The sequence below is a fragment of the Ictidomys tridecemlineatus genome, chromosome 5 (genome assembly GCF_052094955.1).
Source record: "Ictidomys tridecemlineatus isolate mIctTri1 chromosome 5, mIctTri1.hap1, whole genome shotgun sequence".
Classification (NCBI taxonomy): Eukaryota; Metazoa; Chordata; class Mammalia; order Rodentia; family Sciuridae; genus Ictidomys; species Ictidomys tridecemlineatus.
This window is the reverse complement of record NC_135481.1, coordinates 132,045,617-132,060,240: the sequence shown is the minus strand read 5'-3', so window position 1 is coordinate 132,060,240 and position 14,624 is coordinate 132,045,617. Positions and strand designations below refer to the sequence as shown.

The 14,624-nt window shown below is 41.5% G+C and overlaps 1 protein-coding gene across 1 annotated transcript; it reads left to right on the top strand.

Moving 5' to 3' along the window:
• Positions 1 to 2,552: 2,552 nt before the first annotated feature.
• Positions 2,553 to 12,000, top strand: Mesd (mesoderm development LRP chaperone). Its single transcript, XM_005320210.5, has 3 exons — positions 2,553 to 2,845; positions 9,140 to 9,372; positions 10,604 to 12,000. Exons 1-3 carry the CDS (start codon positions 2,639 to 2,641, stop codon positions 10,860 to 10,862), a joined length of 699 nt encoding a protein of 232 aa, XP_005320267.1. The 5' UTR covers positions 2,553 to 2,638; the 3' UTR covers positions 10,863 to 12,000.
• The last annotated feature ends 2,624 nt before the right edge of the window (positions 12,001 to 14,624 follow it).

Genomic DNA, 14,624 nt, shown 5'->3' with positions numbered 1-14,624 from the left:
AGAGCTCCAGTAACCATCTTGGAACTTGTGGTGACCTTGAGGATGGAAGCCACAGGGCCAGTGTAATGGAGCAGATTGAGAAAGAAGGCTGGGTGACACATGACTTAAGTTACCACCATACCAGCCTGAGATGCTTGGTTTCTACCTGCTTCTCTTTCAGAGAAAGAGAAGCATGTACAGTGAAGCACACCTGTGATCCCACTTGGAAGGCCGAGGCAAGAGAATCTTAAGTTTGAGGCCAGCCTCAGCAGCTTTATGAAAAAAACTGTCTCAGAATAAAAAATTTTTAGGACTAGTTTAGCCCATAGCCAGCACAGGCTTCATAAATGAAGGTTCAGCTACATGAGAAATCCTAAGGGAGTTTGAATTAAAGAGACAGGCTCTAATTACCTTTAAATCAGCTCCAGGACAGCTACTCCTACCTCCAGCCTCAAGCTACCTATTAGAGTAGCAAGGTTTACTGAAGAGGTGAGAGAGAGAGAGAGAGAGAGAGAGAGAAAGGGAGGGAGAGGGAAGGAGAACGAATGAGAACACACCAGGGAGTGAACTTTTATTGGGGAACAAAAAATTCTGGGGAAAATCCCATCCAATGAAGATTAAGGGGGGCAGTGTCCCAAGGTCAGGTGCCACGAGGGGATCTTGGGGTAGTGGCCAGACACGCCTCCACACAGACAAGCCCTCGGACCTGAGAAGGGTGGGGAAAACTCTGGACACAAGGATGTGTCTAAGGCCTCTCCCCCAGCCAGGGAGGTAACTCAAATCATGTGGGAGGATGGCCTCCCAGAGACTGGGGCTATGGTTATAGTTCAGTGGTAGAGCACTTGTCTGGCACATGTGAGACACTGGGTTCAATCCTCAGCACCACATAAACATAAATAAATAAAAAATAAAGGTATTGTGCCCATCTACAACTAAAAATAATAATAAATAAAAAGGGCTGGGGATATAGCTCAGTTGTAGAATACTCTTAAATTTACCAGTCCCCCCCCAGTACAGAAAGAATTACAACAAAGCCTTTTATCTAAATGTTTTTTAAAATTAGTTATATGTATCCTTTATTTTTAGCCATACAAAGCATGAAGAAAAGACTGTTGCCACTTTTTTAAAAAAATGGTGTTGTAATAGCAAAAAAGGAAAAAAAAAAGAAGACAATAAATTCCCATGATTAGGAAATAAACTATTGCTATAACAATGCTGAAGAATACTATGCAGGCATCTAAAGAATCAAATTTCTTCATGCCATAATTTTAGGTGGAAAACACTTGAGCCCAATATGCTTAAAAATTTATACACTATGCTGCCATAAACACATATAAATACAACAAAATGCTGGAGATACTTTGATATTTGTATTAGAAAAATGTATTATGAGGCAAAAGATAATTAGTTGGTGTGCAGTAGAATCGTGGGGTCAGTATTTAAACTTTGTATAAAGTTCGATTTTTTTTTTTTTTTTTGGTGGTGGTGAAGATGGAATGGACAGGTAAACCTTTATCACTGAGCTATATTTCCAGTCTAATTTCTCAACATTATAAACAACCTCACTACTTTCATATATTCTTGTGTAATTAAAATTTTAAAAGAAATCCATAATAAGCAATTTAAAACTTGCAGAATTTTAAAGTATCTCTGACCAAAATCTCTTAAAGAAATAAAAATTAGCACAATTCAGCCTTAAAGTTTATTACAGTCACAGTATTAAGCTGAATCAGAAGACAAACTGGACTATTTTATTTTTTTTAGAGAAAGAATTTTAATATTTATTTTTTAGTTTTCGGTGGACACAACATCTTTGTTTATATGTGGTGCTGAGGTTCGAACCGGGCCGCATGCATGCCAGGTGAGCACGCTACCGCTTGAGCCACATCCCCAGCCCATAAACTGGACTATTTTAAACAAATGAAAATTAATGATTAAAAAGCCTTTTTCGAGCTTAGGAGATGACAGAAATATTGAAAGCTGGTTGTACTGAATCATCTGAAATGAGCAACAGAGCAATGACCCTATTTATGACCCGCTGAAAAAAGTTGGCCTAACTTCTCCACTAACTTAACTGGCTGTCAGAGGAAATCTCAGGAGACTGAGGGTAACCGTCTGACACCCCAAGATGGGCTTTACTAGAGCCTGGGGCAGCTCCCAGAACTTCCAGCTCCAACTCACTTCACAGGCGAAAACTGAGGCCTTCTGGAAGCTGGAAGCTTTATGGCAGTTCCTAGAGGCCCTGAGGGAACTTTTTGGCTCTCTGACCGAAAATAAAAAACCCCAGCCAGGGTGCGACCCTCAGGCCGATCAAGGGGAGGAGGAGCTGAAGGCGGGGCCGCCGTTTCTGGGCGGGGCTTCCGGAGGTGGGGCTGCAGGAATTGGGACGGGGCGGGGCGCGGTAGGCTAGTGAGGGCCTTGAGGCGGAGCCACGGAGGCGTACGTTCTCGGGGGCGGGGCCTGGGCCTGAGGCGAGTGCGGGACGGCCCCAGCTCAGGGTACGCCAGGGGCGGGGCCAAGACACCAGGACCCTGAAGAGGTCGGGACCTGGGCGCCTGGGAGGGTCTGCGGGCGGAGCCGGTGCGGGGGCGTGGTCATGCGGGTGACGAGATAGGGCGCGGGCCGGCGGTGCGGCGCGGCGCTGAGCTGCGCGGCCAAGATGGCGTCCTCCGGTTGGTGGCGTGCGGCCTTGTTCCTGTTCTGCGTCTCTGATCTGCTACTGTTGTTGCTGCTTCCTCCTCCGGGATCCTGCGCTGCCGAGAGCCGGGCCGGGACGCCCGGCGATGCTACTCCTCCTCCGCGGAAGAAGAAGGACATTCGAGATTACAACGATGCGGACATGGCGCGTCTTCTGGAGCAGTGGGAGGTCCGCGGCGTGCACAGCCCGGTCCTTTTCGGTCCCGGGTCTGCTTCCATCCACCTACCCTGTCTTCCCCCCCTGCCCCGTCTCGGCTTCCTCTGACCCCTACTTCTCCTGCGCCACGAGTCTTTGCTGACCCATTCATGCCACCCTGACCCCCTTAGCCTCCCTTCCTCGCGGCTTGCGACCCCCGCCCCAGGCCTCTTGTCCGGAAGACCTCACCACTTGGCCCCAGTCACAGGTCACTCAGTACTTAGCCCTACTTTCCCCTTCTCTGCCCACTATAGTGGCCTCTGCGTTGGTGCTGTGGTCAGTGAGCTCCGCTAATGGGGAGACTCTTTTTCACTGTACCCCTGAAGAATATTTCCTCCATCCTCCACTGTTCAGGGTGAGCGGGTGGGATTAAGGGGCTTGTGGAGATGGATATTTTCCATCAGGCTATTTCAGCTCTGATAGTTATTCTGTCTTCTAAGTCAGTAGAATTTCTGACTGCCCATTTGGGGAATTTTGTAATTTTGTGGTATTTATTTTATTGGTGGTGGTGGTGGGGGAAGTAGCAAAAACCAATGGCTCGCAAATGTGGAACTCATCTTTGTTTAAAGGAGCAAAGACTAGTTTCTTGAGAGTGAGTTTATTTGTTACTTGGATGCACTGGACTGTGCAGTTACACGGAGTGTGAATAAGCGTGCACGGTGACAAAAAAAATTTTTTCGCTTTTTTCCTTTCCAAAAGTGGTTGTATTGCCCTACTGGATTTTCAGAGTTGAGAGAGTGGAGTCGAAAACTGGGGTTATGTTCTAAGTGTAATCTTGGGCAGGTCAAGTCTCCTTTTTGGGCCGCAGTTTCCTTCATTGCAAAATGAGGAGGTTTTACTGAAGGCTCCTAAGATTCTTTGTAAAGGTAATGCGTTGTGGGGAGAGGATAAATATTTTCAGACATGAGTTTAAAACACCACCTAATGCATTTGACTAGAAGAAAGCAGCTTTTTGTTTTTATATTTGCAGCTGATGGAAAGATTGGGGTAGACTTCAGTGTATCATACCCTGATGAAAAGGAAATTTTCTCTTCTCCTTTCCCTTGCAATCTTCTTGTCTCTTTTGGATTCTAACAGATAAAGCCTTTTGAACTGCCAAAGTGAGAACATCATCTCATGAGAAATCCTGCTGTGGAAGTATGCAGATTCTGAGCTAGTTGTGGAGGTGCTGCAGAGATGAGCAAAGGACCCATCAGGAACAGTAGATAACAAAAATAACCACAATGTAAATATGACTGAATGCTATAAAAAGAAAGTGCTGCACTAATTTAGAGGTCCTCATGGAGGAAATGGTATTTTAGATAGGCCTAGGAAATTGTGGGGTTGATCCCATTTTAGGCAGCCTAAGGAAAGTGTGGGAGAAGGTCATTTCCAACAGCAACAGGAGCTGAAGATGAGATGTAGGAATTAGACAAAATCATGTAAAGAAAAACAGCCTAAGCTCTGGAATTCAACTGCTTGCTTGGGTTTATTCCACTTGTGAATTTGGAGTTGTACAGACCCTCTCAATAATAGCTATACTAGTTAACTTGGGTTAGTTAGAGCAGACCATATCTAAAGCAAAGTATTAAGTGGTAAGGGCAGAAAGGTAAGTAGGAATTGGTAGGAAGCAGGCCATAAAAGGTCTCAAATGCTACAGGGTTTGTACTTTATTTAGAAGAAAATATGTGGATCTAATGAGTATGAAAAGTTGTATTACTCAAATGTTAAAATATTGGAATGTTTATGGTACATGCCTATAATCCCAGCAGCTCTGGAGGCTGAGGCAGGAGGATTGAGAGTTCAAAGCCAGCCTCAGCAAAAGTGAGGCACTAAGTAACTCAGTGAGACCCTGTCTCTAAATAAAATGCAAAATAGGGCTGGGGATTTGGCTTAGTGATTGAGTGTCCCTGAGTTCAATCCCTGGTACCCCCCCCCAAAAGAAATAAATAAAATATTGGGATGTTTATACTTAATCATCCATAACATGTTAATTCTTGAGTGTCCTACAATACACACATATAATTTTTAACTGAATCATAAGGTATATATTTTGCTCTTCATTTTTATCAAAAATTTTTTTAATGTGGTGCTAGGATTGAACCCAGTTCAGGCATGCGAGGGTATTGCCCTACCACTGAGCCACAACCTCAGTCCATTGCTTTTCATTTTTTGCTGTGATACCTAATAAGCATTTGCCCAAGTTACTGCATTGCCTTAATTGTACTCTTAGGCACTTTTGGAATATACCCTGGAGTGAATGTTCTAGCTGTTGAAGGTTTTTGAAGTGTCATCATCAGGGCTAAACTTTAAGAATGGTATTAGGTCATGAAAGTTCAAGAAGCAAGAACAGGGAGAAAATATGAAGGCTGATACAAACACTTCATCTCATTTAATTCTCTTACCACATTTATGAGAAAGTATTTTTATTTTCTGGGTAATAACATTGAAGCACGTAGAAGTTAATTCATTTGCCCAAGTCCACACAGCAAGCTGTCCAGTTTTTAAACTTGTCACTGGACTTGAAAGCTGGTTCAATGAACCATTTTACTGAACTGCCATACACATTGGTGAACAGAAGGGTAAATGGAAGATAATGAAGAAGACCTGAATTAAACTAGAAACTGCAGGAATGGCATAGAAGGAGGCAGGATGTGGGAGATTTTATGCTTATAATAGGAGTCTATTGACTGTGATCTCTGGAAGGTAACAGTTCAGTGTTAGTAAAATGACAGATTTTGAACCCAGCTTTACTGGTGGTAGCTTTGTAACCGTCATTTGCCATCTCTGTAAAGCCAGATAATGTCCTACTTTGCAGAGTGTAATGATGATTAAATGAGCTAATGTATGTAGACCCTACAAGTGTGAGTGCCCTTTCCCAGTGGCAGTTATTTTTCTGTGGAAGAGCATATCCATCTCTGGGTGCTTTTTTGCAGAAAGTGATTCATCCATCCCCAAGTGGTGATGGATGAGTTTTAAGGAGGCTGTAAATCTATACCCCCACTTCTTTCCCACTCATGTGAGAATCTGTTTCAGTGAGGCTTGTGTCTCAGGTATGTGGGGAAAAGGTGAGAACCCTTTCCATTGTGTTAGAATTAATGATGAGTCCCAATTGATATAGAAAAAATAATTATGGTTATTTCATCTTATGCTCAGATAAATGGAGGTGTATGGTGAGATTTGAGCCAGAATTGTGGATTTGTACTTCAGGTTGTCTCCTCTAGTGTGTAATTGTTTATCCTCTTCCTTCTACTACATTCAGCAGAAAATTTGTAGATTGTTCCCAAGGTTGGAGATAATAAATGTTAAAGTACCTGAAACATAGTAGCTATTCTGGACATGGTAGTTTTTGTTTTCAGGAACATGAGAGGAAGAAAAGGATTTACAGAGTTCAGCTTTGTAGCTATTGACTTTGACAAACAGCAATGGAACATTGGTGGGGCCAGTTGAAAATTGGAGATGGCCTGGAGGCAAGATGGGGACTGTGGTCAGGGGAGTGCCTAACTTGGTCTGCAGGTCTCAGCCCTGCCTGTGGGTAAGGGTTGGATTGCTTTTAGCATAGAGAAAGCAATGAGAACAGATGACCCCAAGATAAACTGGGAGTGCATCAACCAGAAAGGAACTGGACAGTTGCCTATATCTAAGATGCTGGTTTTTTTTTCCCTATAACCGAAACACAAAATTAATTTTTTAAAATTAAAAATTTCTTGAAGCAATCCTTACCCATTCCGTATCCTCTAGATTTATGATTAATTAATTATATTTTCATTAAAAGTGAAAAGCTGCTTGTGACCAGCTGAGTTAGTTAAAAATACAAATATTGTAGGATCTTGAATCAACTTGAAGTCTAGGGGAGTTTTAAGGAGGCTGTAAAAGATGTTATGAAAAGAGGACAGAATGAAGACTGAAACAGCCTGGGGTTTTGGCAACAAGGAACTCTCTGATTTTGAAAGTGTGATTTCCACAGGGTGATTGCTTGGAGGGCACATTACCAGTGCACTAATGAGCAGTGTAATAGCAGCCTGTACTGGTTGCATTTGTCATTAAATCCCCCAAACAAACCTCAGGATGTTATTACCACCCACTTTCCCTTACAGGTGAGGAAAGTTATTTTCTTATGGGCTAAGAAGTATGCCCAAGGCCACACAACTTAAGTGCCGGAGCAGGAAGCTGAACCCAGACCCCTCTGACAGCATGGTCTATGCTTCTGTCTTCAGATCACCATCAGTGACACCATCAAAGCAAAATAAGGAAAAAAGGATTAGTTCAGAGGGTGGCATAGTTGAGAAGGTTGGGATACTGTGTGTGCTCACACTGCTGAGGATCATAAGTTGTCAGGTTTTGCTTTTCCCTTTATTGATAAGGAAATAGGCCTAGAAGGATAAGTAACCTCAACCTGGGTCACACAACTGACTGTGTGGAGCTGAACCAAGATCCCAGATCTGATGTAGCTCACCTTTAAGTACTGGAATTCTTTCATTCTCACTTATTACTAAAATGTTACAGTAATATGTTGTGAACCATCGTCTTCAGCCTTGATCCCTCAGAGAGTTGTTTAGAGGACCAAGTAAGAGTGATAAGGGCTTTTGTTTCATGTTAGGTTGGATTTTTAGGTAACCACTAAAAATTATTGAGATGCAGTTCACAAGCATACACACCTCACTATTTCATTGGTTTAATTATATTCAGAGATGTACAATCATCCCCACAGTCAATTTTAGAACATTTTCCTTCCCTCAAAAAGGAAAGCCTCAGTCACTCCTCTCTGGTTTTCTCCCAGTCCCCCAGGTTCTCAGTCACCCCTAGGCGATCACTAACTAATCTTTCTGTTCTAAAAGGTTTGTTCTGTTCTAGACATTTCCTGCAAATGGAATCATAGGATGTATACTCTTTGTGTCTAGCTTTTTTCACTCAGCATATTTTCAGGGTTTATCCATATTATACCACCAGTGTACCAATCAGTACTTCATTTCTCTTGTTACTGGTATTAGCCTTTTCTTCAAGGAAGCTGCATCCTTGGTTCAAGGAACCTGCTTCCTGCTTCTTTTAAGTATTTTTATTTTTCTTTTGATCCATATTCTGTTTAGTAGTTGGCATTGTATTGTTGGTACATACATTTATATTCTGTTTAGTAGTTGGCATAGGTACTGTTGGTACATACTTTTCTTTATATTAGTATGTATTTAATGGATCTTATTTGGGAAGTTACAAATTGTTATTATTTATTTTTGATGTTCACATTCTTCTATATTTGGCCCATGAGGGCTGCTTTAGATTGGTGTCTGTCATTTTGACATTCTATAATTAGTGGAACACTTTCTTGCTTTCTGATGCAGGAAGATATTCTAGGCTTGTCTTCTATTTTCCTTCCTGTAATTAGCCTTTTCTCTAAGGAATCCTACTTTTAAATATTTTTATCCATGTACTTATCCATCTACCTGTCAATCTATTAAAAGCCACAAATTTCTTCTCTTCCTCTCTTTCCAGCCTAATACCACAAGGTACATTCTTCCTCCTCCTATATTTTACTTTCTTTCAAAAGTGAGGAACCTAGCTGTCATTACCATCAGTATGTTTATAACTTTGTTCAAGCCTAGAATTGCAAATAACCTAGAATTGCAAATTCACTGCAAATAACCAATCTAGCTAGAATTGAATGTGTACAGTGAAATGCAGATTTTAAGTATACAGTATGAGTTTGAATAAAGGATACATCTAGATAATCCATACCCTGTCAAAATATAGAACATTTCCCTTACTCCAGAAAGTTTCCTCATGGTCCTCTCAATCAAAGTCACCTTCTGTCCCCCTTCCAGAGGCATTCACTGTATTAAAACTAACCCTGCATTAGGTTAGTTTTGCCTGTTCCTGAATTTTAAATAAATGGTATCGTATAGTATATCTTATTTTGTATTTGCCTTCTGTCACTTAGTATATTTGAGATTTGTTGTGTATATCAGTATTTGTTCTTCATTGCTGGGTAGTATTGCATTGTACAACCTTCCAGGAATTGGCCATTTTTATGACCTACTGTATTATGTAGATTCTTTGAGGGTAAACAAGCTATGGAAACTCATCACATGGGGGCTCTCTGTGAGTGGTAACTTAGAGTGATGGGTAATAAGTACCACCTGAAACTTCAACTTTGCTCATAAGCCAAGTAAAAAGGAAAACAATGAGATTTCAGATTGTATGGCTGCTCTTGACATCATATGTAGATATGTGTGCCGTGCCAGTTGAAAACCAAGTTTCTGATAACAGATTTGATGCTTCTCCCCATCCTGCTAGAAAGATGACGACATAGAAGAAGGAGATCTCCCAGAGCACAAGCGACCCTCAGCACCTGTTGACTTCTCACAGATAGACCCTGGCAAGCCAGAAAGTATATTAAAGATGACGAAAAAAGGGAAGACTCTGATGATGTTTGTCACTGTATCAGGGAGCCCCACTGAAAAGGAGACAGAGGAGATCACCAGCCTGTGGCAGGGCAGTCTGTTCAATGCCAACTACGACGTCCAGAGGTAAAGCACCAACAACCTGTGGAAAAAAATCTCAGGCTGTGCTAGGGCATTTTCTGGGGCTTTAGCAGGGTATCACTCTTGGCATTCTTCCCAAGGGACTTAGACCTTTCCTCTCTAGGATTTATTTTGAATTAAAAACAAAAATTCATTATTAGTAAGTTTCTTTGTTTGCTATCACACTTAATCTTTAAGTTTTGTTTATCATTGAATCTTTAGCTTTTACGTCATCTGATTTAAAAAGTTGTATGGTTTAGCCTCTTGAGGAGACAGTCAAGCAAGCTTCACAGTTTGCTTCTTCTGTAAATCTCTCCTCAATGGAGAGTTCTTTTGTGTGTAGAAATGTTCATAGACCTTGCACCAGGTTGCTAATAGATAGCTAATTTAATGTGAAGGAACCTATTTATTTTTATTACCTGGTATGGTTCTAAAATATAAAGAATCTGCATTTTTCTCCTTCAATAACAGTTTTGAAATTTGGGGCCATGAAAGTGATGAGAAAGAATTGAAGGAGTACTTAGAGAGTATGAAGGCCAGCAGAATGCTTTTGTTAGCTTGAATAGACACCTAGAGCAAGGGTCTCTGTAGAGTGGTAAAAGTAGCTGTGGGGTAGTCCCTCTAAAAAGGAGAGACTGTGCCCACCAGCCATGCTAGTAGGCCTTCCAGACTTCATTCTGTTCCTCTTTGCTCCTTGGATCCTATCCAGTGTGGATGAGCTGGGCTGCTTACTATATTAAACTGTGGGTTAGGATCTCTGTCTACTTTCTGAGTGTCTTCTCGGGCCCTTCAGGGCTTCTTATGACATGCTCTAAGCCAATGGTTTTTATTTTTTATCAACAGAAGCTTTTTCTAAACAAACTACAACTGGACACTTCAGAACATTAAACAGAAATGGAAGTGGCACTTCAGAATATAAAACAAATGCCAATGGATGCTTCCTCCTTGCCCCACCCCTACTCCTGCAGCACCGTGTGCCACTAGGGAGCTTTCCTTAATGCTTTCATAACAGGAGCATCTACTCACACCTCAAAGGAGTGCCCAGTGTCTGCTGTTTGTATCTAAGCAGAATATTTAATAGTTCAGCAAACTGCTATCTTCAGACATTAAATGTTTCAGGTTCTGTATTCATGTGGTACATGAAGAGAGCTTTTCTCTTTGTCAAGTGCCACTTAATCACTCTGACCCATTAGTACTTTGCTAGTACATGCTAATTGTCTGATCACATCTCTGTCAGGTTCATCGTGGGATCAGACCGTGCTATCTTCATGCTTCGTGATGGGAGCTATGCCTGGGAGATCAAGGACTTTTTGGTCAGTCAAGACAGATGTGCTGATGTCACTCTGGAGGGACAGGTATACCCTGGCAAAGGAGGAGGAAGCAAAGAGAAAAATAAGACAAAACAAGAAAAGGGTAAAAAGAAAAAGGAAGGAGATCCAAAACCTCGGGCTTCCAAGGAAGGCAATCGAGCTGGAAACAAACGAGAAGACCTTTAATGGAGCACCTGCATTCTAAGGAGCTGATAAGACACGGAGACCTTGCCATGTCATGGGCAGGACTGGGTGCGGGGAACTGCATATTGAATGACATCCTTATTTCTTCTAAAAAGGGTCTGCCACTTGATCAGTGTGTGGTCAGTATAAGAATTACTATTCTAAAGGCTTCCAGTATAAGGACAAAGTTTTTCTAATGATTGTGGACACTGACAGATTTATGTTTACTGTAAAATCACTTTCTGTGGAAACTTGACCTTGTTGCTTTTTCCTACATAAAGCTGGGGCATCATTGACTCCAAAGGTGCCATACCCTTTCATAGCATCTGCTCTGATCCGGTGACCTGATGTGTCCATGCTTCTGATTTTCTATCAGCCAGAAGACGGCAGGGTCAAATCAGACAAGTCATGAAAATACTTAGTTGAGTCAAACTGTTCATGCTGCAGTCATTATTTTCATTGCAGCAAAGGCAGAACGTGCTGTGGGAGCCAGATAGCCAGTTCTAGACACACAACTAGGAACCCAATCCACGCAGGAAATGCAGAGAACAGAAACAATGCCACTTGGAAATCCTAAGTAGTTATCTTTCTTTGACTGGGTTGCTCTCAGCAGTTGAAAAGAACTCTTGCTATCTGTCAGGTTTTTTTGTGGTTGTAAAGTAAGGAGAATCTGTTCTGTTTTCTTAGCTACAGAAGAATGAGGCTGGTGTAGAGGGCTTGTGTTCTGCTGACAGTTACGTGTATATGAGTTAGGACCAGCCAAGTCCTTTGCAGGGTGTGGCAGAAGACTAGACCTCATTGACAGTATTTCTAAACATTTTTCTTTGATAAAGTGCCTAAACTTATAGTTGATGTGCTACTGTTCATGTCTAGCTATTTTGCCATTCATATGTTGAAGCCTACTTGAAAGACGAGTTAGAATATTTATATACAGATATCATTTTTAAGAACTAAAATTCTTTGGGGGGAAAAGCCTCAATTGTGATTTTAAGGAATTTAAACTAGCACATATACATCCTTAGAAATGTTACTGTTAAAGATTGGTACAAAGTGCAAAATATATCTCTACCCTGCTGCCAGTAACTTGTCCCCAGTGGAGCTACTGTTAATTTGTTTCCAAAAAGAAAAAGTATGTTTCCCAGCTTGTATGTGTATGTGTGTGTGTTTTGGCCTTATAATATCTGTTTACACTTGTTTTGGTAACTGCTCACATTTCCCTCTAATGAACCACACCTTCTGCCTTCTTAGTTCTCAGTGGTGGAGACACAGTTGTCCTGCAGTCACTTAACCTCCAGGTCATTCCCCCTGCCACTTTCCCCAAACCTGTGTGATCTAGGCCTTGGCATTAGTCCCAGTCAGAGTTAGTCCCAATCGAGTTTGCTTGAGTACCTTCAGGAAAATTTGTTTTTCACTCATTTGAAGTTAAGATGTGAGACTGGAGCAGCTGCAGCCCTTTTAATATTTGAGTATGGAGTCAGCATAGTCATCCTGCAGAGGTGGACACATACCCTATTATCTAAGTTTCTAACTCCAGCCAGGTCTGAAACAATCCCTTTCCCTAGTTTTTTTTTTTTTTTCTGTTTTTACTTAGGACAGTTTGTTAGAGTTTTATAATATGTAGCCATAATGGTCCATATGTTGATAAGACAATTATTTTAATTGAACAAGGGTGAACAAAGGCTTCACACTGCCCTCCACACGGAAGCCTTTTCAATCAGAATGTACAGCTGTATTCAACTGCTTCCCATGCTGTGTACAAAAGCCACTTCTGCCAGGGTCTATTAAGCATGCCTTATATGCTAGGCAATATTAGGTGCCAAAGACAGGGTAGGCACAGCCCCTGCTATCATGGAACTCAGTGATTTGCTAGATTAAAACGAATATTAATAGACAAAGTAAAATGGTAACTGCTGGAAGTATGAAATAAAAGAGTGCTAAGAGCAAGATGGGCACATTTTACTTTGTTGGGATGGTCAGAGAGGCCCTGCTGAGGGCAGGAGGAAGAAAAGAGGAAAATAGGCAGAAGAATCTGCCTTGTGTCCAGAAGTAGCAGAAAAGGGGACTTCAGAAACATCAGAGGCTGGGGCACAGTGCAGGATTGGGCTTGAGGAGTAAGGGGCACACAGTGTCCTATAGGAATTTGAAATGCCCTGCAGTTTGTACTGAGTGCACAGAACTGATTAGAAGAGGCACCAATGGGAATAAGGCGTTTTAGTAGTTCAAGGCATAGTCTGTAGTGGCTCAAGTAAGCAGGGTGTTAGTGAGGTGTGATCACCACTCACCTGCACAGTTCCTGTTGAGGGACACCCAGATTTCCAGTGTCTGGCTAGTATAGTCAATACTATGGTGAACTTTTTTTTTTAAGTACAGGGAATTGGACTTGGGCACTCAACCACCGAGCCACATCCCCAGCCCTATTTTGTATTATATTTCTAAACAGGGTCTCACTGAGTTGCTTGGTGCCTTGCTGTTACTGAGGCTGGCTTTGAACGAGATTGTCCTGTCTCAGCCTCCTGAGTATCTGGAATTACAGGTGTGTGCCACTGCTCCTGATATGTGGTGAACATTTTTGTGTACAATATTTTTGTGAACTTTTGTTTATATCTGAAAAAAATTCCTAACAGTGGAATAATCAAACCAAACAAAATTTTAGCATTTTGTGTATATGTTGCCAAATTGCTTTCCCAAGTGGTTTTGTCAATATAGTCTCACCAGCAGTAGATCTGCCCTTGCCAGCTCTGGACATCACATCTAAACAATTTTATAAATTTAAAAACCATGTTTTGTCTATTCTCTAGCCACCATACTGGAGAGGCACCGTTCCGAGTCCACATGTCTATACCCTGGAGCCACCTGTTTCAGCCCCAGCTGTGTGAGTCTTTCCAGTGTAAGCACCAGACATGAGTGAGATTTCAATATTTTAAACCCCAGTCTTCCCCAGCTAACACCCAGGGGAGCAAGATGAACTGTCCTGCAAAGCTTTAACCAGTCTGCAGACTGAAGAACAAAGAAAGTTGCTTTTTATGGAAGTGGGGTACTGGGGATTGAACCCAGGAGTGCTCTGCCACTGAGCTACATCCCCTGCCCTTTTTTATTTTGAGATAAGGTCTTGCTAAGTTGCCAAAGCTGATCTCAAACTTGCAGTCCTCCTGCCTTAGCTGCCAGAGTTGCTGGGATGCAGGCATGCATCACTGCACATAGCAAAACCGTCATGTTTTTAACAAGTTGTCTTCCTCTTCATGTTGTAGTATCTATTGATAGAATACATTTGGATGATATCTTTAGAATTAACAACCAGGAGCATGACAATTTGTTACAGTGTACATATCCTTCCACCTTTCTTCATCCTCAGGCCGTCTGATTTTTGATGTTTATACTGTAGTATTTAATATATTTGATAGTTTCCTTTATAATGTCAGATGTCTTTTTCTTTCTTTAATATATATATTAAATATATATTACTTATTTATATTAACTATATTAAATATTGTTAATATATATATATTAACTACTAGTCAAGGTGAAGGAACTCATGAACTTCCTCCTGTCTCCCTGGTTTTTGTTTAACAGTGTTACTTGTACACTGATGAGGTCTATATCTTGTCTCCTTCTGTAACCATTATGTCCATCTTTATTCTTTAAAGAACAATGTGGAGAGTTTCACATTTCTGGGTTTTGCTTTTTTTGCCAGCACTTCAGACACTGTTCCATTGGAGAGGTCTGAGGCCACCCTTGTCTTTCCTCTTTTTATCAGATTCTGGAAAT